This window comes from Pipistrellus kuhlii, unplaced genomic scaffold (genome assembly GCF_014108245.1).
Source record: "Pipistrellus kuhlii isolate mPipKuh1 unplaced genomic scaffold, mPipKuh1.p scaffold_m20_p_17, whole genome shotgun sequence".
Lineage (NCBI taxonomy): Eukaryota > Metazoa > Chordata > Mammalia > Chiroptera > Vespertilionidae > Pipistrellus > Pipistrellus kuhlii.
Window position 1 is genome coordinate 8,052,351 of NW_023425482.1, and position 25,335 is coordinate 8,077,685.

Here is a 25,335-nt window from a genome sequence, read left to right on the forward strand (position 1 = left end):
AGTTAAATTTCAAAGCTATAACTGAGGGATAATTTTGTAGCATTTCAGGAGCTCTGGAATTATTAAAAGAATTTGTTCTCTCTTCTTAAAGAAAGTATTTTAAGTTCGGCCAATCTAATATACTTGAAATCTCATGGAAAGCTTTATCAAATGAAAACTGATATCTATATTTTACTTATATACATATATTTGAAATGTTATGAGGGTTTTGGCCACTAAGAAGAGCAAAATAAAGTAACAATATAGTTCTTAAATACACCCAAATTTTTCAACAGCAGATTTTTAAGAAGGAATTTTAAAAAGCCCATAGCCGCCTGCGTTTTAATTAGGCTGGAGGGGGAGCAATGTTTGTACCTTGTGAATCAGAAATATAAGTTTTACTAAAATGTACTTGCTTTACCTTTTTAATAAAGATACCTACTTTAATTACTTAAAAAAAAAATAGATCAGAATGTTTTTGAGCCACATAATTCCATCATCCTTGGGCCTCAGTGTGGCACAAAAATAATTTAATTCGTCCAAGGTAAGCATAAGTCCTGGGGTAGCACATAGACATGACTAGAGACCCTGACTAATTTTGCAGGAAGGAGATTAAGCCTAGGATCTGGCTTTGGAACCAAGGATAGAGAAAAAAGTGTTCCTTATTCAGAAGTTCCCCACTTTAGTCCTCACTAAAAGCACTTGTTTCTGTTGTTTCTATCAGTTCAATTAACTATTGTTTCTAATTTGCTAACAGTTCTCCTGGACCAAAAAAGTATCTTAGATAGATGGACAAAAATGAGGATCCAGACTTCTTGGAGACCAGTTTTATATCAAATGCTTATTAAAACCAGTGCCAGGATGAAATTACTAAATTGTCAAGGATACTTGTTTTGCTTACAGATTTATTTTCCAAATATGAATGGAATTCACAGAACTAAATTAAAGTTTAATGGTAAATGAAAAAAACAAACAAACAAATTTAGTATCTGAGTTTAAACTCTCAATATGTAATACATCAGAAGAGCTCATTGTACTCACCTTGTCTGGGCTTTGGAGGTACTGGCATATTAGTAAACTCATTCATTAGCCGAACACTAAACATGAGGGGGAGGAAGGTTAGAAGTACATATTTTATAAGAAATGCTCTTATTAAATAGTCTTGATGGCTAAGCAGAATATTAATTAGTATGAAGATAGCAAATTTTAGGCAGCCAATGCTATAACTAGTGAGTTCTTAAATCTTTTCTATGTAAGTTTTTGGTATATTTTAAGTGATAAACTGGTAAACACTAAAATTTATTCCACAGAATCTAAAGAAAACAGATAAATAATGCTCCAATTCCGTTTCTGGTTAGCTTCCATACAAAATCATGAATACTACATTTTTTAAAAATAACATAGGACTCATTTGCAGGAAATCAACACTTTGCTAAACTATTTGAATTCTAATAATCGGAGGGGGAAAATCCCATTCCCCTTCAATACATTTTTAAGCACCTTACTTACAAGCTGTCTATCATGGGTGTTGACGTATAAGGTCTTTGCACTTTTGAATACAGAGGAATGAACTTCATCAGGTGATACATCGGAGGGCAAGCAACTAGTGCCTGCAGTGTCTAAATATTGGCAGTAAGGAAGTGTAAAGGAAAGGAAACAGGCACACCGACTTTCCAAACAGTACATCAGGCACAAGAGCACATAAAACTAAGTAAGCCAAGGACACTGAACAACTTAGATATGTAAACACAAAAGGGAATAAACCAAATAACTGCCTTTTGATACCCACTTAAGGTTTTACTCTGCAATCAGCAGTTTACATACAAGAACTTGACTCGACCAAGATAAATCAATGAAAACAAAATTTCCATTTGTAAATGGTCACTCTGCCCTAGCATTTGGGACCACTCTATTAAGAAAACTTGCCTGATTCTGTCATTACCAGATTAACAAATCTTTCTGGAGCATGAGGAATAACACTGTTTAGAGGCAAGGTAGGCAAACTAAGGAACCACGTTTCTGGATTCAAATGTTAGGGTAGATGCCTCATGGAGGCTGAGGATGAGAAAACTCTAGTAAGTCGGCCTTGGAACAGCATCTAAGAAGGATACAGCATTAATGTAGCACCAGTTTCCTTTGTTGATCAGTCCACGGGGTTGCAATGAAACTGGTTTATGAATTAGGGTTACATTCTCCAGTAACTCTGAAAGAGTAAAGAAGCATATGTAAGAAGTTAATGACATCTAGTGAGTAACACTGAAGCAAATTCTTATGCTCTATCCGGGAGAGTGTTCAAAACCCCTCCAATAAAGCACATATCCAAAGAAAAGGCATATGGAGTTAAAGCTTCACTCCATTCAACATCATGTACATTACTTAATGATTAAAATTCTTAAAAAGTTCTCCCAAACACCATTTGTCTTCTTGTGGGAATATAACTAGGAAGCATGATAACTATTTTAATAAGGAACAAATGTTAGTATTAGAGGGTTTAAAAAAGCACAGCCTTTCCTCTTAAAGACTGAGAGCTAGGCCTGCCTCGGTAGCAGCATGGTTTTGGAGACGCTGGCTATTAAGGGGTTCCGTGCAGAGTCTGAGTCTCCTCCATGTCTGAACGAACCACCAGCAACTACTCCAGCACACAACACCTCACAATGGGTGCTCAACGACTGTGTTTTGGGGACTGCTATCTTCTACAAACTAAACTATGTTTTCCATTAGAAGTCGAGTTTAGGACTGTTTTGTACGCCGGAACTCCCGTATTCCATTTAGAAACAAGCTTCTTGTCTTTGGGTTTCACCCATGGACATCTCCCTGCTTCACAGTCTTAAAATAGCTTTAAATGCCATCCTTATACAATGCTGTAATGATTTTTAAAATTAAATACAATACTTTAAATGTTTTTTTCAGAAATGTCATTTTGAAACTTGTAATAGTAACAGCTACAATTTATAGACACTGTCTACACTTAGCAAGTGCTTTACAATTTACATATGTTAACTGGCTGTACTTAATCCTTATTAGTCCAGGAGTACCATTCCTTTTCCCTTTCACCAATAGGGAAATCGAGGCCCTGAAAGGTTAAATAGTTGCTTGTGATCACACAGGAGCAAGGTAGCACACCCAGCACCTGAAATGCAGTGTGTGTGTGGCCAGACCACACAGCCACCCTTTACTTTACATTGTGCGCTGGGAAAGCAGCACTAGGTGAGCACACATTTAATGGCAGCATCCCTCCAAGGCATTGCTCAAACAAAAGAAGCCTTTTCTGGCTGGTCCCAGACTTAAGCATTAAATGAAGGAACTTATTTGCAAAATTCTAACATCGACCCACTCCGCCAGGTTCTCCTGTGAGAGTAAACGCCCTCTTTCCTCTAACTGAGGAAGAACGGGGAATACTTTTCCCATTTATAAAAAAGGAAAACATCATAGGCTCAAGAGAATCCAATGCAATCTATTCAATTGGACTAAGCTGGCAAAGCTCCTCTTACCTCTCTTACTACAAGGAACAGTACTGTGCCTTCGATGAGTAATGGGTCATTTACAGAACTGAACCAGGAGTCTCCATGAGAGAACACCCAGCACAGATAGTAGCGGTCATGCAGCAGGCACTGTGCTGTTTTATCTGTATTTTTCATAATCATCTTAACCCTATCAGCAAACAGCAGTATCACTCCAATTTTACAGGTGAGAAAACTGAGGTCGAGGAGTCAGGTAATTGATGGTCACATAACTGAACTGACACGTGAACCTGGGTCGGCCTGACTCCAGAAGCTGGGCTCTTTCTTCTCAGGAGACAACGGGTTCCACTTTAAAATCCTTTTACTCTAAGGTTTCAGATATTAACTCTTCTCCACAGGTTAAGATCTACTTACAACAGATTTTCCCATCTTGTCTTAGAGCCATATTATCACAAGTCTTATTTTCCAATGTGTGCCAAGAAGGGCAATTAGTTAACACAAACACTACAAAACCCCCTGCATTTTCAAATAAGCATCAATCCCAAATGGCATCCAGCAGGACACCTATAAATCTTCGTCATGGCATTTTTATATCTAGAACCAATTAAGTTTTTATGGAATATAAAACTCAAAAGCAACCGCCTTCCTAACACAGGACCTCTGCTAAACGACACGCTGCCCTTTGCAGAGCCATCTGGGCACCAGCTGCTGGAGGCACGGAGATGGGTGGAAGTGGCTGAGCCGGCCCTGCTGCAGGAGAGCTTGCAGCCAGTGAGGAAGGGGCATCACAGGGCAGGTGAAGCTGAAAGGGATCGATGGAAGGAATGCTCAGCCCAATCTAAGGACTGGATAAAACCCTGAGGCAGCCAGAGCTGATGACAACGAACGGCAGCTGACACCAGAAGCCCGTCCCCAGCTGGGGTAACAGTGCCTTCTGTCCACAGAAATATAACAAGATGAGTGGATTACTTTTTGTCCTGTACTGTGATGAGATAATGAGTTTGCTTTTTAGAGGTGCTGAGAAGAGGTACCCAGATGACGCCACAGATCACAGATCAGCAAGTACATATCTACACTTAACATACACCAGGCCCCTGCAGCTAGGGCTGGAAGTGTGCATTTGGACAACACGTGCAGCAAGAGAAGCAGTGGCTCAGAAATGGAATCCTAAGGAGCACATGTCTACGGGACAGGCCAGAATCTGTAACAGTGATCCAGAAGGACAGGGAATTTAAACTGGTAGTGGGGACAGAAGCAGGTTTCAGGGTCTCAAGGACATAGGAGGCAAAGTCTTTTAGGATGAGGGTTTGGGGTGAAGGTCCAAGAGGGAGGTGGAGAAGGGGCTTGATGACATTAATTCCTGTTCAACATAGACACTGGGGGGGAAATGGAAAGAAATGGCCAAGGACATGTATAAAAGATCTAAAACTCCCTTCCATGTCGGCTGTTTTAATAGACTCAAAACACAAAATAACCAATATATTTATAGATAACCAAAAACACTTTAAATTCATATCATTAAACAAAAAAATAATTTATAAAGCTAACTCCACTCTGAAAAAGCAGATACAAAAACATCAAGAATGAACTGCTCTAAGATCCACTAAAAAGTCATCTCCTCTTATATGCTTAACTAAGCTCCACACCCAGAGTAATCTGCACTCCTGAAGAATGAAACATTCAAACCCTCTGGAATTTAGAGAACAGATCCAAGTTAAAATTGACTGACTTCTTTCCAACATTCAGCTGGGAAACAGCATGCATTGGTTAGACAGAAATCTTTAGTTTCTAATCAGCCCTCCCTTTGAATGGATGCCAACTTCTGGCCATTACTTTTGGTTTGTGTATTTTAAGGAGCAAGCAGGTAAAAATGCCATTTCACTGTTGTTCTTCCACAATCTGAAATTCAAGTCTCTTAGCATCACCTAGTGGTTTCTTCAATAACTGCAACAGAACATTCCAAGCAGGCAGATATATATATATATAAAAGCCTAAGCAACTGTTCGACCAGTAGCTATAATGGCACCAGAGGGCAGATGCTCCAACAAGTAGGTTAGCTTGCTGCTGGGGTCCAGCTGATTGGGACTGGGCTTTTGGACACTCCCTGGAGCCTTCTGCAGTCCCTCTCTGGCCCCAATTGTGCACCAGTGGGGTCCCTTGGCCTGGCCTGCACCCTCTCACAATCCAGGACCCCTCAGGGAATGTCGGAGAGCCAGTTTCGGCACAATCCCCGCAGGCCAGGCCAAGGGACCCCACTGGTGCACAAATCTGTGCACCGGGTCTCTAGTCTATATACTGTATGTAAGTGACCGTTTTACTGTTTGCTATGACATGCACTATGACACGCACTGACCACCAGGGGGCTGACGCTCAACACACAGGCATGTAGACATGGAACAGAGTGATGAATCTCAGAGGAAAGGGGGAGGGGGCAGGAAGAGATTAACCAAAAATCTTATAAGCATACTTGAAGCCCTGTGGGATCCCTCAGCCTGGACTGGGGGGATTGGGCCGAAAATGACTCTCCGACATTCCCCAAAGGGTCCTAGATTGCGAGGGGATACAAGCCAGGCCAAGGGACCACACTGGTGCCCGAATCTGTGAATTGGGCCTCTACTGTATCTATAAAATTAAAAAGGCAAAAACTCTGAAACAATGTAGAACCAAAGGATTCATTAGCAAATGTACAAAACAAGCTTATTTTTAAGTCTTGAGCATTCTTTGAAAGAGCCTTCTGGTACAATTTCCATAAATGTAGATTAATAAGTCTTTACAGATTTAGGAAATAGAGACACTGAACAATCTAGAGTTTCCTTAATGATTAAGCTCTTATTCTAGAAAATGTTTCTCTACTGTGGCAAGTCTTCCATAACCTAAAATACATAACCATTCTGTTACTATCTTCCAAAGATTCTAAACACTACTCTCAAAGTAAAATTAACAATTGGAAACAGTCTTCCTTAAAATTGTAACTTATTTCAATCTAAGTGACACAATGTATCTCCCAAGCAAGACACCATCACTGGTTACCTTGTATCAGGAGGGTGTAGCTCCTTCCCTAAATAGGCAGCTCTTTATAGACAACACCTTCACACTGCTAAGTACTAGGCCGAGTCTTCCCTGTCTTGGGTAACAGGTCTTCAATTGTCACTAGCCTGATAGCGTCATCTCTATTGGCTACATCAAGTCTCATCTTTTGCAAATGATTTCTTCTCTTTCTGCAAGGACAATTGGTACTTACTGACCTAGTGAATGGTATACTGTAAGTACATATTAGACCAGGAATGGGGTACCTTTTTTCTGCCAAGAGTCACTTGGTTCCTTATCACACCATTCACGGGCCATACAAAATTTAAAAATTAGCCTGCTATATTTAATTAACATTTAATTAACTCACCCCTAATGCCTTGGTAGGGCCAAACCAGATTTCATGGGACCTATATGGCGCATGGGTTGGACGTTCCCAACCCCTGTATTAGACAGTAGCATGGGATGAATTAACCATCTGGAGACTAAAATTGGCTGCATTCAGATTGGATAGAAATGACCCAGTAAACTTCAAAGGTCATTCTATCACATAGTTCAGTAAGCCTCCAGGAGAGGCTGAAGGAAAAAGCAGGCAAAGGCAAGGGCAAGGGTCCAGGAAGACAAACCAGACACTTGGGTTCACACCCTGGCTCTGCCACTTCATTTCACACTATGGAGCAGATGACTTCACTTTTTCCTCACCTGTAACAGACTACACTACGATCAGACGTGGGGAGGCTACTGTGTGATAATGTAATACATGTACAGAAAACTCCTAGCAGGGTTGTCAGCTCATTACAGACACTCCATAATCCTTATTATAAAACTAAGAATTCAGCCTGGCCAGGGCCCTCTCACAGTCCAGGACCCCTCAGGGGATGTACACTGCCAGCTTAAGCCCACTCCACAGGTAGTAGGCCTAAGTCGGAAGGTGGACATCCCTCGAGAGGTCCTTAGTGCTGCCTGAGGCGGGAGAGGCTACCACCACCACCACCACTGCTGTGCGCGCCAGCCAGAACCCAGGCTCACTGCTCCTTAGTGCTGCCTGAGGTGGGAGAGGCTTCTGCCACTGCATCAGCCATAAGCCTGGCTGCTGGCTGACCAATGGGAGCGCACTGATCTCCCAAAGGAAGCTCCTGAGTTGAGCTCCTGCCCCCTGGTGGTCAGTACATGTCATAGCGACTGGTCGTTCTGCTGTCTGGTCAATTTGCACATTAGGGTTTTATTATACAGGATAAAGTGCTAATATTAATTTATGGAAGAGTTTTAAAGTATAATTTTCAGTACTCCAAGAAGAAATGTTAGCTTAAATTCCTTAAAGTTGTTTTAAAGTTCCATTTCAAAAAGATTGCAATATTGTAAAAAATTACAATTTTCTTATTAGGATTCTCTTAAAGTCAAATATCTAAATAATTTAAAGGTTCATTTTGGTAACATATTGCACATTGAGCATTTTGCCCCAAATAATTTCAATAACTCCAAACTGAGACACACTAACTTCTGATGAAGTTCGTCGGTGCGCTTCTCTTCTCCCTCCTCATAAAATAGCACAGATGCAAGACCATTCTAATTCCTATAGTCACCTCTCACTATTATTGAATCGTATTAAAATGAATGAATCCTATTTCTATAATTCAAAAGTCAAAGTCAATTATTCATGACTTGCAGACAAGCCAGTATGAATGTTGCTTTTAATTTCTTCATATAACTTGTGGCTCTATTTAATTAAGTTCCTTTTCTAACAATATCACCATTTCCTTCACTATTTCATTCCTAAAGTCCAATAAGCACTACAATTATAAAATAATAAATAAATAAATAAATAAATAAAAAAGACAGTCATAAAGGAGAGAGGGCAAAGTTATTTCCTGAAACTGAAACTTTAAATCTGGCATGCAGTCCCAAGTCAGCACTCTTAGTAAGCCATTTTCCCTTCTTTTTTAGCAAATAATCACAAGCTTACTGTAATGCCAAACTTTTCCCTTCTTTTCAATCATCACTGTTGGTGTCATTTACTCCTCAGATCCAGTCAGAGAGCACCTTTCCTAAATGGCTTCCCCGCCCACCTTTCCCCCAGCAGTTGTTGGGCCTCCCCAAAACAATGTTACTGGAATAGAACGAATGCCAGAAGGACTCCGTATCACATAGGAGATGAGGAATTGGAACTGATGTCTTCACTTTTGTAATAGCTCAAACACTAAATGGCTGGATTAAAGTTCAACTTTGTGAAATCTGGCATACAAAAAAATGAGTGGTTAATATAGTTTCTTGTATTTTACAAGACATATACAGGAGCTTGCATGTTGCAACATACCATTTAAATGAAATGATTTATAAACTCAGTGGCAATACTAGCATTGTAAACATGTAAGTCAATATAAGCTATGATTATTCCGACACATTTTACACATCAAATTTTGTTTTCCTAAAATTAGGATTTAGAGGTCATACCACCATTTATAATCCATGAAACTGCAAGGTGCAGAACTGTCATTGAGTCACTTAATAATTAGCCCCATAACTAACATTCTGATATGTTGACCTATTTTTTTGACATCTTCCTAATTGTTCAGAACAGTAGTCGGTAAACTCATTAGTCAACAGGGCCAAATATCAACAGCACAACAATTAAAATTTCTTTTGAGGGCCAAATTTTTTAAACTTAAACTTCTAATGCCACCTTTTCAAAATAGACTTGCCCAGGCCATGGTATTTTGTAGAAAAGCCAAAGAGCCGCATGTGGCTCGCGAGCTGCAGTTTCCCAACCATGGGTCCAGAACATTATCCAAAAGTTTCTCTTCTCCTCATTACATCACTATGGAAGAATACATCTCATCATGTGGAGGACAGCAAAGCAACCCAAATGTACCACTGATTACAAATTGGCTTATGTTTTTATTTAGTGGAAGGGCTCTCTCAGTTTAGTTCTATAAAATAGAGACACATGATAAATATCAGTGAGGACATATACATATCGAATCAGATATGGATTGAACTTTCAACCCACAAGGTGGATTCCTGCCATCAAGTACTATAACTCTTTTTAGCTTAGGGTATGCTATATTACCGCTACTTTGGAGAATCTGAAGAGAAAATGCAAACTATTTAAGAAAACATTTCCCAAGGGGAAGTTGGTGAATATAAATGATTTACAAACCACAAAACAAAGGTCAATAAAAGGCTAAATTTGTGTTTACATTTCAATTAAACATGGACCCAGAAATTCATTTTCCTGAGCACATTCAACTTGCAGTAATTTTCTTGCTCTCTCCATTACTGGTGTTTCAGTTGAAGTGTTCTTTCCTTCTATCTCCTTGTAACACAGAGTTTATATTTAAGAAACAGCCATTGGAACAAAATGTTCATAAATAATCTACACTGTGAAGAAACCCTGCCACCAAGAAGTTGAAAGCAGAACCATTAATGTAATGGTTAAGGCAGTTTACGAATAATCAAGACTTGGTTATATTCTACTTCAAAAGTCCTTATATGTGATCTTAATTAGTATCCTAATTAGTATCTCACTTGTGATTATACAAAAATTAATTGGCATTTTAAACAGAGACTTAATGACAGGGCTGATGATCCAGAAATGTGAAGAATTCAAAACAGTTGACAATGTTTGAACTGTTCTCTTCTCCCTCTTTCCCAAAAGCCAGTAAGTATAATGATAGACATAAAATTACTCTCTCAGTAGAATCAGTTAGATGCTAATGTACAGCAAATGCTATGATAACCAAAATCAACAGATATTTTAATGGAGCTAGAATGTCAGTTAAATGCTGCTTACAATAGTGGGACTAGGCTTAAAGGCGTGCCCATGGAAGGCCAGTTTGTGACAGTGAATCTGACATGGCAAATTGAATGCATTTTTTTAAATCATTTTTATAAAGTAAATCTGTAAGTAGGAGATTATGACAAAGGGAAAAATATCCCAAACAATACCATTTTACCTAAGCTCTATATGATTCCAAGTGTTATTTAATGTGACTACTACCACTGCATTATCTTACAGAAAGTAATACTGAGAACAGTCAGCAAACCATGTTCTACACTTCTAAGGTTCAATAAACAGACTCAAAAGAATAAAATATTTTTAAAGGAACTAAACTTTTGCTCAGATAATTAATTCATCTTTGTAACTGGCCTAATCAAAATAGGATTAAGAAAATAAAATGGGGGAGCAATGGGAAAGAGACACATCACATTCATTCAAAAATAATTACTTGGATTGTAGCAATGCTCGCCACTGATACAGTAACTAAGAGCTCCTACATACACAGCAGTTTGTTTACAAGGCAGGTTAACATTAGATTTAGCAAGTTAAATAGACTTTAACACACGTAGAACAAAGCAAACTATGTATCAAACCACATTTAAAGTTATATGCCTGTAATGTTTTAAAACATTTGAAATAAAGCTTTCCTTTCGTATTGTAACTAAAGATTAAGAAAATTCCCCAGGAATGAGAGGTTTTCCTTTGTGAAGTAATTTTTAGGAATAAAAGTATAACTACAATGACTTCAAGACTTTCAACTTAGAATGCACATTTTTAAAAGCATCCTACTATGCACTTATCATTATAGCTTAAAATAAGCTTTTAACTTAATCTATACAAATTTATACTGTCTTATCCTGTTAACAACATTCCCTTGCAATGAATAATTTCTAAAAGTTATAAAAAAAAAAAATCACCTGTCTTTTAAAAATAGGTATGAAATCCAAAATGATGTCTGGCCATCAATTACCTCCTTATTTTAAGAGAACTGCAGACACCAAGAGTAAATAATGTGTTTTTGTATAAGGAATAAAATGCTCACTTAAAATAAAAAGTATTGATTGCTGTCATCTTACTGCCATCAAAAGAATGTTTTATATTTGATGTAATTCTGACCATCAAAAAAGAATGGTTACAGTTGACGGAGTTCTGACCATTCATAAAAGGGTATACATTTTAGAGCTTTCTACTGCATTATTCCTCATCCCTGGTAATGCTCTCAGGTGCTCCAAAATGTTAAATCAGAAGGTATCACATGAAGCCTCAGTAAGACAGGTTATTTTAACTCGGATAATGGAATAGGAAGCTGAATAGGCTACTAAGCATGGTATGATGAAACCTGAAGAAATAGCTCTGGCTTCCTAGATACATATAAACATAGATGCTCCTCTGTATTTACGACTTCCTACCTTAATTTAAAAAGTTGCAAACTATGCAGCTTTACATTTGTATTTTGAATTGGTTCACTTTTAAGTCTTACCACTTCAAAATAAAACCTTAACTTTGAGTCAAGCTGTTAGATTTTCTTTTTGTGTCAAGAGCTAACTTTGATGTGTTAAAACTAAGTAAAATCCATTTACTCAAAACAGGCATTTAAAAAAAAGAAAAAGAAAAAAAAAAACCAAATGCTTTCTTGTATCTAAAAAATATAGAAACAATGCAAAGTGAATTATACCAAAGGTGTACAATAGATGTAACAGATAGGACAAGTCACAATGGAATCGAAATACTTGATCAAAGGGCAAGAAATGGAAATGTATTTGCCAATAGAAAAGGACTGGTAACAGACAGATTTTTCAATTAACATAAAGCTATGACAGCCCCCTCTCATTTTGTTTATATATTATTTTAGATAACATGTAAGGCACAGGCATTCTACAGAAACTCCTATTAACAAACAGATAACCTACTATTGCTCTGGGTAACAATCTATCACCACAGTTCGTAAGCCCAGACTGTTGAAAACTTCTCACTCAACAGGTGATGAGATCTGCTCCCCTCTTCACTTTCGATCTGTATCTTTTGAACTATACCTGCAATCTTTATGGCTACAGGATCCTCTGAAACTGGAACAAGCCCTTCCTTGATTTCAGCCTGCTTTTCAGAGACCAGGGGAGATGTGGCAGGAAGGGAATAATTAGTTTCCACAGAAGCCACAGGTGAGGAGGAAGAGGGCTTAGAATCATGGAAAAGACTGGCCCATGACTTAGGCTGACTGACAGGAGTGGTGCCCACCACAGAGGCCAGGGCCTCGGTGGGAGGGGAAGTGCTCTCGGCCTTAGCTGGGTCCGAGTCCGTGCTTTCCACAGTGTGCAACTCCATCCCGTTGGCAGCTGAGCCCTCACCCAAGGATTCAAGTATTTGTCCATTAGTTACGCCAAGGTTTTCAGTAGTATCAGTCCCAACATAAGGGTGAGCCACAGCTGTCCTCAACAGGCTGTCCCTGTCAGCCTCTGCAGGAAGGCAGGACTGTTCAAAGTCAGGCCCCTGGCAGCCCTCAGGTTGCCCTTCAGTCCTAGCATCGCAGTCCAGGGCCCCAGGGAAAGAACCTCCAGGCACAGCACCACTGACGAAGTCTGTGGAGTCCTGAGGGCTGCTACAAGTCCTGGGTGTTCTCAGCAAGGGCATACTGCTCATCAACTCTGCATCCTCTGTGCATATTCTGTTCAGGATGGTTAAACTGGCATGGCCATTGACCAGGGCTTCCGTGGAAATGGTACCCTCGCAGCCATCTTTCAAGGAACTATAATAGCCAGGTGGACGCTTTTTCTTCTTTCTCCGCTCCCTTTGTCCAAGACCACCCGAGGTGCCATCGCTTTCCAGAACTTCTGCTTCTGCGTTGGAACTGCCATCCAGATCAAGGGCAGAGCCTGGGTACTGGCAGTCAATGGAGCTGTAGTTGGCTTCTTTATCTATGTCACCAGGGGTCTTTTTGGAAGTTGTGCAACTAAGAATAAATTCAGGGGCCTGAGGGTTCAATGTGCTTGAAATACTGTAGTTGGGAGTTCTCTGCAAAGTGTCATTGGGTTCAATTACTTCGTTAACACCAAACTCAATTCTCTGATATTCTTGTCCTATTTAGAAAGAAAAGAGTCAGTAAACATCCCATTAGTTAAGAATATAGCTATACAAACTATAAAAAATGCCAATAACTATTTATTTTCTCTTTGAAAACTGAAACACTAAAGTCTTCTTCTAATGAACAACACTGACATTTTATTTCTCTGCTGAATAAATAATTTGCTATAAGATTTTATTTAATTTGGGGATATGAAAAACAGCTTGAATTTATCTTCTACTCTCAGAGTAGCTAATGGGGACTTCCAGAGGATAGAAATTAAAATTATAATATAAAGCAGAGAGGTTAGACAAGGCCCTGTCAAACTGAAAGACTGGAAGAAGTCCTACAAACTAATTCTTTGAACAATCCAGTCAATATAATGGGTACGTGGGAATTCAATGCTCAGGTCAGGAATGCCATGGATTGTTGGGAGAAGGAAACCCAGCTCAATGAAAACAATTACATCCTCACATGGTATTTCTCGAAGTCTGATCACTGCAGCATTCGCAGTGAAGCCTCTGATCTCTAGCATATGCCACTGTGAAGATGGTGGGACCAATAACTGAACTAGAGACAAAGGTATAACACGAAAGGAAAATAATGAAACAATTTAAAGCACCGAGTAAACATCTGCAGCTTGATCACTATGTGCAAAGTATATAGTCACAGAGAAATCCAACTGACACAGATAAAAACACTGCTCCAGAGGCTGGGCAGCAGGGCGACGGCCTTTGGGTCCCTCTAGCTTCATTTATTTTATTCTCAACCTAAGGCATCATTAGAACTACTCTTTCCCTCATGATTTCCTGTATCACTGTTTCTTATAAAATTGCTGATATTTTGATGTAACCACTTTCTGATTTTACTATAAAGAGTTTACATAACCTTTTCAATGTTTACATTTAAACCTAAATTATAATTAAAACTCCTTTCACTGGTCTGATCTTGTTAACAAAACAGGGAACAAAAGAAAAGGTTTAGCTTTCAGCTTCCTTAAGGTCAGCCAGAGTCTTTGACGTGAACCAAACTGAAAAATGGTCTAGACAAATTTGACCTGTGCAATGGTAGCCTGCAATAAGGGCTCTGCTGTTATTTGAACACCAGGCACGTAATACAAAATCGCTACATCTCAACAAGCACCATCTTCAGAATCAGTTCATTGTCTATTACAGAGATCAAAAACATGTAACAACAAAAAAAAAAAACCCACAAAAAAAAAACACACTAACAAGCCAGAAGGTAAAGAGGTTACCTGAATTTCCAAGAACATTCTGGACAGACAGGGTCATAAATGTAAAACTGCAGGAACAGATTCAAACTGCCACTGAGCCATACCCAGAGCACATGCTCAGAGATTTGCCAGCTCGGGGCCCAGCAGCCTCTGTACCCAGACTGAAAGAACTCTGACAAAAAGCACTGGTTATGATGAATTGCTAATGAAAAAAGAGAACTGAACAACTACTTCCTTAACTAAACCTTGAATGTCTGACACTATGAAGCATAGAATAAAATTAAAGTCACTAGTCAAAGTGGTTCAGTGATTAAATCTTACTAGTTTATAGCCAAAACATCAAGCTATAATGAAATGTTTACTCAAAAAGCATGAACAAAGGAAAACCCTGTTTCCAGGTGACATGCCTGAGCACATATGGCCAGAATCCATCCACACGGGGAAAATAAAGGAGAACAAGCTTACCATCGGGTAGTTCATCTGCAGGCTGTGTGCCACACAGAACTGATCCATTGTATGGAGGAAGCTGCATGGGGAATCAAAATAATTTTAATTCAACAAAATGTTAAAACCCAACACATGCTACTTCATTAAAACTTTTTATCCATGTAACTTTTCATGTCATTTTTACAAAATAGTACACATGGAAAGACAGTAAAAGTAAATCATCTTCATTTAAGAAAAAGATATCATAGGTATAATTTAAAATATTTGTTATTAAATAGATCCAAAAATGAGGCAAAAAGAAAGCCCACAAAACTCCAATTAACAAGTAAATTGTTTCAATGAAATGCTTATAATATATCCTTTGTTTCACAGGATGTTAATGACTGTCCATAAATACCACTGCCACTTATCTTTGTCCACTGGTAAAGATGCCTTAGTGACAGTCAGCACTTCGTGGGCGCTATCACTAGATGTAAGCACTGCCAGGCCTATGGGTAGAGGATAGAGACAGCCCCACTGGGAAAGAAAAGTCTGTGAATTGTGGCTTCCTTTTAGTACAATGCTTTAAATAACCAAATTAATAGCTAGAAATCACATTCCTTGTTTGGAAAAGATCATGCAAAATGGCAAGTGTCTGTAGAAACATCAAATTTTTCTCCTTCCCAGCTATTCCATAGTATCTAAGAGCTGAAAATGTTCCAAATGCGTATGTTTGAGATAACAAAGTTTAGATGGCAAAGGAAGTAGACGAATAACTATTCCCAGAAGGCAGAACAAAAGAACAAAAATCACAATGCTTCTCAAACTCTGCTTGCTGCAGCACTGGCAGTACAATGGCCCCATGTGTCTGCAATACTCAGAGGTGCCCAAGTGATTCCCATGTCCACTACTGCTGAGAACTGCTTAAGTGGCTTCCTCAATTGATTTCTCCAACTAACTCTTAGGAAGTCAAGTCAATAATCAGAGGTAAAAGCTTATCGCTCCAAGTAACTGAGTAAGTTCTCTCCCTAGAGTAGGGGTGTCGAACTCAATCAGAGAAGGGGCCAAAATCTAAAATCCAGCCTAAATCGCGGGCCGAATGGTTTACTGAACAGTCATAAACTGTCATTGTGATGGAAACGCAGCGGAGTGCAGTGATGACAGCGTGGTGCGGGCCACATTGCAAGGCCTGGCGGGACGGATTTGGCCCGCGGGCCTTGTGTTTGACACATGTGCCCTAGAGAATTAATGACAAATAAGAAGCTAAGAAAATGCAGTGTTAGTCAAAAGCAAATGACTGCTTCCAGGATTTAAAAACTGCATGTATTTCCACCATGCAGGGGCACCCCAGTAACCTTCACACTGACACAAAAGGAGAAAGCATTCTGTACCCAGAGATGTGCTACACTGGCTTTGTCCCTGAAGTGCAAAGACCATTCATTCCACACACCATTCAAACACTCGCACCAAACACTCTAGCATTTACTGCTGGCGCGAACATTAAGGAGCAGAAAGGTGCATGTGAAGAAACCACGAATAGAGATCATGTTCCTCTGCAGCCACAAAAGTTGTTTAACAGAATCCCAGACACAGAATGCCTTCCTTTTTCTACCAACAACACTGGGGTGCCCCCTGGTGATAGAAATCGATACAATTTTAAGTCACTAGAACTTGTGTGTGTGTTTTTTTTAATGTCCCTGTATTTAAGAATCTAGTTAAATGGTAGAAGCAGAATATGAAAAGCTATCGCCCCGCAGGTTCCAGGGCAATACTGCCGTTCTCTGTTAGTGTGTTTAGAACACTTACTATATACAAATCTGGTTAAGAGTGTAACTGTGGGAATTACTGAATGCTGGAATGAGTTCGGGCCCAGAAGTGTGTATCTTTGTTTACTCTAGCAGCACATGGAACCTTTAATTCAACAAAACCTCCTCCGCTCACAAGAAGTCCTTCAGTCTGTGGAAAATGGGTATAATAAATGCACAGCAGGAACAGCCCTGGCCAGTTTGGCTCAGTGGATAGAGCACTGGCCTCCAGACTGAAGGGTCCCAAGTTCGATTCTGGGCAAGGGCACATGCTCAGGTTGTGGGCTCAATCCCCAGCAGGGGGCATGCAGGATGCAGCTGACTAATGATTCTCTCTCATCACTGATATTTCTCTCTCTCTCTCCCTTTCCCTTCCTCTCTGAAATTAATAAAAATATATTTTAAAAATTACAAAGCAGAATAAACTGTAAGAATTGTTTGCTTAAAGTTACCTCTTTATATAGCTATTTATAAGAAACAAAGTATAAAAACCAAAGAGCATAAAATCTCACACACAAAAGTAAACTGAGCAATGTGCAAAACCAAAATCTAGTTATATTAGATACAATCAAATCACCTTAGAAGACAGGACTTGGGACCTTTGATAAGGTAATGTTTTAAAATATTTTTGGTGCTGCCACCATTTGTTCTGCTGTCTAAAAGACCCTCAGAAACCCTAGGACTCTCCTCTGAAATATTAAGACACCAAACCACTGAGAATAACTCTTAATTCTAACATTCCACCCACACACACACATGTGCTGTGCACCTACAGCCTACCCAATGCTATCATGGGCTTGTTATTCAGTAGCTGGTTGAGGTCTATGTGTTGTCTCTAATGATGAGTGTCGGAAGTTTCAAGAAGAATTAGCATCCTATCCCTATTTTGAACACCAATAACATGATTATGACTGGGGTTCATAGCATAGTTATTCATAAGCTGAATAAATGGAGAAATATATCACAACCATATTTAGGGAAATTATCATAAATATGTTAATTCTCCTACAAATTCATCCACAACTTTAACACAATTACAATTGAAATTTCAATAGAATTTTTCATGGAATTTGAGGTGCTGATCATAAATTCCTAAGGAAGAATTAAGAATGAAAGAACGCCAAAATAACTTGTAAGTATAAGAAGGTGTAGCCTTGCTGAAAGACTGTCAAGGTTCAGCAATTAAAACATATGGTATTGAGACAAAGCAAAAGGCCAACAGAACAGGGGACCCAGAATCAACCTAGCATATGTGGAGATGTGACTTGACAGGGTGGTACTACACATCTAAAGGCCAAGTTCTAGGTAATGGTGCTGAGACCACTTCTATTGCCATATTAGATTCCCCACCTCACTCACATATAAAAATCAATGCCTCAATTTAAGTTGTATTAAATGCTAAAGTAAAAACAAAAACCTTAAGAGTTTAGAAGAAAACAAGTGTCTTTATTACCTTAAGGAAAAAATTTCTTTAAAGATATTCTTTTGAAAACCTAAGATCTATAAAGCATGAGGAAAAAAAGTCAATATATAAGACATTAAAGTGAAAAGTGTGCTCTCTTTACCCAGGGGGGGGAAAAAATGCATCATATATGAAGTTTAAAAGCCCTCATGCTAGGAGATACCTGTAACATGCAGAACCAAGATTATTAACCCTATAAGTCAATAAGAAAAAGAAAAAACACTTGATAAAAAAATACCGACAAGAGATAGACATCGGGTAATTCACAGAAGTAGAAATATATCAATAGACATGAAAATAATAAAAAGCGCTCAACTATTTGTAATCTGGGAAATGTAAATTAAAACAATGACAGCCTATTTATAATCCATCAAATTAAAATCTACTAACAAAAATCTTAAATATGCCTATACTGAGAATTAGGCAAGATTTTTTTGTTTTTAAATGAGATAGAGAAAAGTCTCATGCACTGCTGATGTTAAATTTAAAACCACTGAGCCCTGGCCAGCATGCCTTAGTGGTTAGTGTCAGCCACAGAAGAATCGCAGGTTCAATTCCTGGTCAAGGCCACATACCTAGGTTTCGGTTCACCCCAGCCTCTGCCAGAGAGCCCCTGTGGCAGGCAACCAATCGATGTATCTCTCTTACATTGATGTTTCTCTCTCTTTCTACCCTACCTCACTCCCCTTCTACTCTCTGAAAATCAATGCGGGGGGGGGGGGGGGGGGGGGGGAGAATCCTCGAATGAGGATTAAAAACAAAAAATCACTTAGCAGATAAGCAGTCCCTAGTAAAACTAAAGATGTTTATCACTTGCACAACCCAGCAGTGTCATTCCCAGAATATATGCTGGAGTAACCTAGAGGAGCATGAAAGACATGACAAATACGGTTATTGCAACATTTTTGTAATAGTGAGAAGACATAAAGACCTAAATGGTCCTCAACAAGAACTGTGATGTGTTCAATTAATGGTATTTGGCAATTAAAATGAAAGAACAAGAACAAAATGCATCAGTATAGATAAATCTAAAGAACATTAGCTTAAAATAAACAAACTATAAAATGATGAATATAGTATGAAACATTTATATGACATTTCATATAAAACAATACAATGCACTATCTGTTGATAACATGCATATGTAATAAATGGTTAAAAACCACAGTCAGAAAACAATAGGTATCAATTTCAGCAGAGTCGTTTTTCTGGGAATAGGAGACTAAGATGAAAGAGGGGTATAATGAAGTTTCAACTGTTATCTGTAATGTTTTGCCATTTATAAATATAGTTAAATGTTAATGCAGGGTGTCCCAAAAAAATGGATACACATTTTAACACCTGATTCTATTACATTTTTAAAATGCAATTTATTTTAATAAACACTTCCTTTATCATTATTCAAAGTGTGTATACTAGTTTTGTTTGTTTGTTTGTTTGTTTTTTGGTTGGTTGGTGGATTCAGGCATGTCTCATATTAGTTCCTGCACTTTTCTGTATCCTGGAATTCCTTATCAAAAAGCATAAATTAAAAAATCAAAACTAAAACATAACCATTAACTACATCTACACATATACTCAATAAACTAAAGTTTTGTCTTACCTCAACTGAAGATCGAGGAGTCACAAAGAATTGATTGAATTCATCAGGGCTAAAATCTCCAAAAATATACTGAAGGAAAAGAGAGAGAGAAAGGAGAGAGGAGGAGAGAATTACTGATCACATAAACTATATAAATTATATACTTTCATATATTAAAACAATTCTATGATATATTCAGGCTAGAATGCCCAAGATCTTTCCTTCATTAAATCAAAGGTCTATAAAGTGAGATTTCTAAGTGTCCTATTTTTCCAATTACAAACAAGAAAATACTACTTAGCCTTTTCTACAAAACTGTCAAAGAAAACTCTGAAATGGTTAATGCTTATTTTGAAACAGGTCAGTTTTGTACACCAAACTCATAAGCAGAGTCCTGCTTGCAGGACAATTTTTTGATTCACAAACATTTCCAGTTGGAGTTCTATTTACCTTTCTGCTGACTCATGTTACCACTTCCATTTTATTTTTTTCTGCCATACATACTAAAGAAAAGCAGAAAATGTGGTTCAAATGGGAAGATAGAAAAATAAAAATAAAAAGGAACATGCTAATGACCTAAATGATTTTTTAAAATACGAGTATGTATGCAATTTTTATCTTTAAAAATCCACTGATACTTGATGCACAGATAAACATTACTTGACAGACACAAACCTAATTATGTAACCTCACTGCATAGAATTCAGAATGTGACTTTCTGGAAAAATAAATGGTTTAAAAAGAAGAAAAAAAGAAAAGAAACACACACAAAGGAAAAAAATGGTTAAACTGCATGGAAGCAAGTTTAACAAGTGTATGGCAATTCATACTCTCCCTGAAGCTTCAAGAAATAAGTCACTAATAAGAAAAATGTGACTGGATTTCTACAAAAGACAATCATTCACTGATTACTCGTTCATTTAACTGGAAACTAACACCTACTAAGTGCTTTGCAGCATAATCAATACTAGAAATAAAAATGATAAAAACAGATTCTCTGCTATAATAAAGCTGACAATCTAATAACTTACAGGGAAATTTACAAGCATGTGATTCAAAAATAACCAGCAATCAAGTGTTATATGAACGGATATTACCCATTATTGTTGTAAATGTGAATAAATAACTCTCACAGTCTATTGATAAGAATGCATTGATATTCTGGGGGAAACATTTCTGGATGGCTCTCTTGCAGTAGCTACCAAAACTGTAAATACATATTTTAAAAAAACAAAAACATCTTGACATGATGATTTACATATACATACAAAAGTCCACAAAAACATCCAGGGAGTGGGTTTTAAGAAGCATGACCCTTGGTCACTCAAACAGATCCAGAAATTTGCCACGAAAACTGTCAAGGAAAACCTTTATCTCCTTATTTATGTAAGCGTGAAACATTCTCTTTCCTTTAGAAGATTTTTTAAAGTTGATTTTTAGGGGGAAAATATTATTTGGGTAAAAAAAAAAAAAATGAAGATGATTCTGTGTCTGATTTTACAGGATTTATAATCAGTGGGGAAGAAAATGCCACTGACCACATGAATCAGTTTGTCCTGTAAGAGCAGAGTGAGTTAAAACATAGGACAACTGCCGAAACCGGTTTGGCTCAGTGGATAGAGCGTCAGCCTGCGGACTGAAAGGTCCCGGGTTCGATTCCGGTCAAGGACATGTACCTTGGTTGCGGGCACATTCCCATTAGGGGGTGTGCAAGAGGCAGCTGATCGATGATTCTCTCTCATCAATGTTTCTAACTATCCCTCTCTCTTCCTCTCTGTAAAAAATCAATAAAAATATATATTAAAAAAAAAAAAAAAAAAAACATAGGACAATTAAGTTTGCATGGGAAACTAAACAGGAGGAACAAATAAGTGCATTTCCAAAGCTTGGTGCAGGGCTTAGCACACACTAGCACAGACGCTCAACAAATGGGTGCTGTGAGTATGAAACAATAGAAAGTGCCTGAAGCTCCTCTGTTGGTCACACCACGTCACAGGAATGCTCCTCTTCTAATAGCTGCACAAATAAAGCAAGGCAAAACTGAAAATTGATCTAGATTTCAAGCAATTCCCACCAGAGGTAGGTGAATAATGGAGTCATGAACGCTACATCAAGTGTTCCTTTCCCAACTGCCATGACGCCCACAGGAAAGGAGAACACACCACCAGGCCGTCTAGCCTCTCCATGCCCCTTAAGGAAGAGGGCCTAGGAGGCAGAGTAACTCTTCTCCCCACTCCACCACCCCCCAAAAGGAAGAAAGCTCCGTTTTCCCTCACGTTCACCTGACCCCAGCTCAGGCTTACAGAACTCCCACTGTTCTCATGTCTTATTATTTTCTCATCCTTTCTAGGAGGACATGAAAAACACATATGTAAGAAATACTTGAGAAAAGGAGGGCATGTCCACAACACAGTTAGGATGGAAACAAGACACCTCCCTGATGCACAGCCCCTGGGCCCAGTGATAAACCCTATAAACCCTAGTGATAGGGCTGGGCAAAGCTGAAAATATCAGTTTGTGCTAAAGGAAATGCAAAGATTTTTCCGCCAAAGGAAAATGGAGGAAGAGAGGTGTTTGCTGTTTCCCTGCATTTCTCCACAGACCTAAGATCCACAGGAAACACCACTTTCTGAAAGTAGAAATGGAGGACTACCACTACAGCATGGCACCAGGAGGCATTGCAGTACAGCATACTAAATCTTCAATCAAGCTTCCAAAACTTTGCCTCTAGAAGTGTGAATGCATGTGCAGGGTGCTACCCAATGAATGTTCTCTGTTTTCCAAAACTCATGGAAACAGGAGATCAGCCTCTGAGGTAAACATTAAGATACAAAGGCAGTGATCAATACACACTTTGCTGCATGTGCATCCTACTTCACAGGTTCCACGGCAGTCAGATGACTGACTATTCAGGAACAACTCCCGCGTACAGACCCAAAGTCAAGCCTCACGGGGTAAAAGGACAGAACCAAGTCACAGATAAAAGGAAATACAGTCTTCTCCCTGGTTTCTGGACCCAAGGAAACTGAATTTGGGATATAAGAAATATTAAAAACTAATAAACTATTTTGAGTAATAAACGCCTTAATTTAATCTCTAAAATGAGGGGATGCGGGACTAGACAAACTCCAAAGTCCTTCCCTGTTCCAGAGGATCTCCTGGATCTAACAAAGACTGAGAAACACCGGTTTGGAAATATTCTCTCACTATAGTAATTCAGGCTACCCCCTGGATGGACCCTGAAAACATGCTGCTGAGTGAAAGAAGCCAGACTCAAAGAACCACATGTTGTATAATTCTATTCATATAAAATGTCCAGAAAAGGCAAATCCCTAGATACAGAAAGTAGATTGTGGTTGCCAGGAGCTGGGAGGTAAAGGCAGGGGAGTCCATTGCTAATAGGTATGGGTTTTGGGGAGTGAAATTGATTGTGATGATAGTTGCACAACTCTTCAAACACACTAAAAACCACTGAAATGTACTAGTATACTTATTTAAATAGATGAATTCTGTTATATGTGAGTTATATCTCAAAATAAATGAAGTAAAAAGTATCAGGTCAGTACTTGCATAAAAATAAACATTTTAACTTATTTACTAAATGTTATTGATCACAGTCCCATACTTGATGGGTATTAACTGGAAGCTATTAAACAGTCACAAGGCACTTTCAATTTGGAAAGCTATGTGGGTGGTTTTGAGGGCATCTGGGGATGACATTGTTTAAACAGTCAGAGCACAGCAGGAATTTTGTTGATTTAGCAATGTGTATTGAGCACCAACTATCCACAGTCAAATGTACTCAATTATGAGAATAAACTTTGAATTAGACAAACACAGGGTTCAGGACACAGTGAATAAGTTTTGTAATAGTGCAAGTAAGTGTACTGCAAGTTGCAATGAGTATTACAAATGGGAAGGAAAAAGGGAGGGAGGGAGAGAGGGAGGGAGGGGAAGAAAGAGAAAGAGACGAAAGAAGGAGGCAGAGAAAGGCTTATTCCTCAACCGACTGGGTAGTAGCAGAATTCTGCTTTCCTTTCCTGGGGCAGAGAAGTCCTGAAAATGGGTAAGTTGTGTAATGAAGTCACATCCACAGACAGCAATATACTTTAAATGGGTAAAATTCACAGGACATATACTATTACTAGTGACGGGTGCACAAAATTAATGCACATTAAAAGGGGATTAATTAGAGGAAATATTTTAATATTGCTATTTGCCCTTTCTCTGTAATAGAAGTGTCAGAGATTAAAGAAAATTAGTAAAATGTATATGAAAACCTTGTCAGAGCCTGGGGCATGCCACGAGAATCAGAGTGAAGTCCCTGCCCACCCACATGGGCCTTGAAATCTCGAGAGACCCAAACCTGGCCGGCCCCACCCCCATTGGGCTAGATCCAGACCCAGCCAGCACCAACCCTGTCAAGCCCCGATGGGTGCTTAAAATACTTTGTTGAACAAATGAATTCAGGAAAAAGAAAACAGAAAAACCACAACAAATTAAGTTCTAGGGATAAGGAATGATAACCTTTTCATACTCACAATGGTAGTTTAGAAGTCATAACTGGACTGACAAAATTTTAACTTGACTGCTCTGACTGGTTTTTATTGTTTTTAACCATCACCAAAGAAGTTCCAGCCAGGAGCACAGTTTTCATTTTTAAGTATAATCTTTAAATATAATTAAGATATTTATCTAATTTTTAAATTAAATATCATGAAGGAAATTTAGCTTTAAAGAAAACTTTAGCCCTACCCGGCTTGGCTCAGTAGATAGAGCATCCGCCTGCAGAATTCCAGTCAAGGGCACTAGGGGTGTGCAGGAGGCAGCCAATCCATGATTTTCATCATTGATGTATATATCTTTCCCTCTCACTTTCTCTCAAAAATCAACTGCAAGCTTAAAATGGATACATTTATTGTTAAAGTATAACACAATAAGATCTACAAATGAGGGTAAACTGTATTATAAAACAGCTCTTGAATACCAATGAGCATAGAATTAATCTTTCATTTACATAAATAGAATTCTTAAGTGCTCTGTATTTGCAAACATGTAATAACTGTCCTATGATCTCAGAATTGGGTTTGTTTTTATTTTTTAAGATTTCATGTTCCTTAGTCCAAACATTCTTACTAGTGATACACACCACCACCTGAACTACTGTGCATATTTGTATTTTGCTCCATGCTGTCATTGTAAGGGTGCCTGCCTTTATTTAAGCCTCTGTGTCATCATCATTCAATTACCACCTCAGATCGTTGGCACGTAACTGAGCCTTTATAATTGCCTGAATCCCCTGACCACCTACTCAAACCCCACACTGCACACAACTACTGCCAACAACACTGAATCAAAACTCCAGTGTTTCATTAAACAGAGTGCTACATGGGCAAAAACTTGTAAACACATCTGTTCTACAGGATTTCTCACTTAATGAAATATGCTGGCACCAAACCAACAAAAGCTTGGCTGTGAAGGCCTCCTGCTAGAAAGGAAGGTACATCACTGAATCAGAGCTTC

General features: G+C 38.6%; 1 protein-coding gene and 1 long non-coding RNA gene across 4 annotated transcripts in view; both read right to left on the reverse strand.

Annotated features, from left to right (window-relative positions):
* Window positions 1-25,335, reverse strand: part of USP10 (ubiquitin specific peptidase 10) — a 52,089-nt gene that overhangs the window by 13,753 nt on the left and 13,001 nt on the right. For all 3 annotated transcript variants that reach the window (XM_036440462.2, XM_036440460.2, XM_036440459.2), the window contains exons 2-7: window positions 19,834-19,902; window positions 15,003-15,063; window positions 12,279-13,319; window positions 2,091-2,182; window positions 1,489-1,598; window positions 1,021-1,076 (exon numbers count right to left, since the gene is read on the reverse strand). In XM_036440462.2, coding sequence (XP_036296355.1) covers window positions 1,021-1,076; window positions 1,489-1,598; window positions 2,091-2,182; window positions 12,279-13,319; window positions 15,003-15,063; window positions 19,834-19,902 — 1,429 coding nt within the window. The remainder of the gene's footprint in view (window positions 1-1,020; window positions 1,077-1,488; window positions 1,599-2,090; window positions 2,183-12,278; window positions 13,320-15,002; window positions 15,064-19,833; window positions 19,903-25,335) is intronic.
* LOC118720499 lies at window positions 6,148-8,679 on the reverse strand. The gene is made up of 3 exons (XR_004988456.2): window positions 8,666-8,679; window positions 8,177-8,182; window positions 6,148-6,962 (listed from the first exon to the last, which is right to left on the reverse strand). It is a non-coding gene; the product is annotated as an uncharacterized LOC118720499 (long non-coding RNA).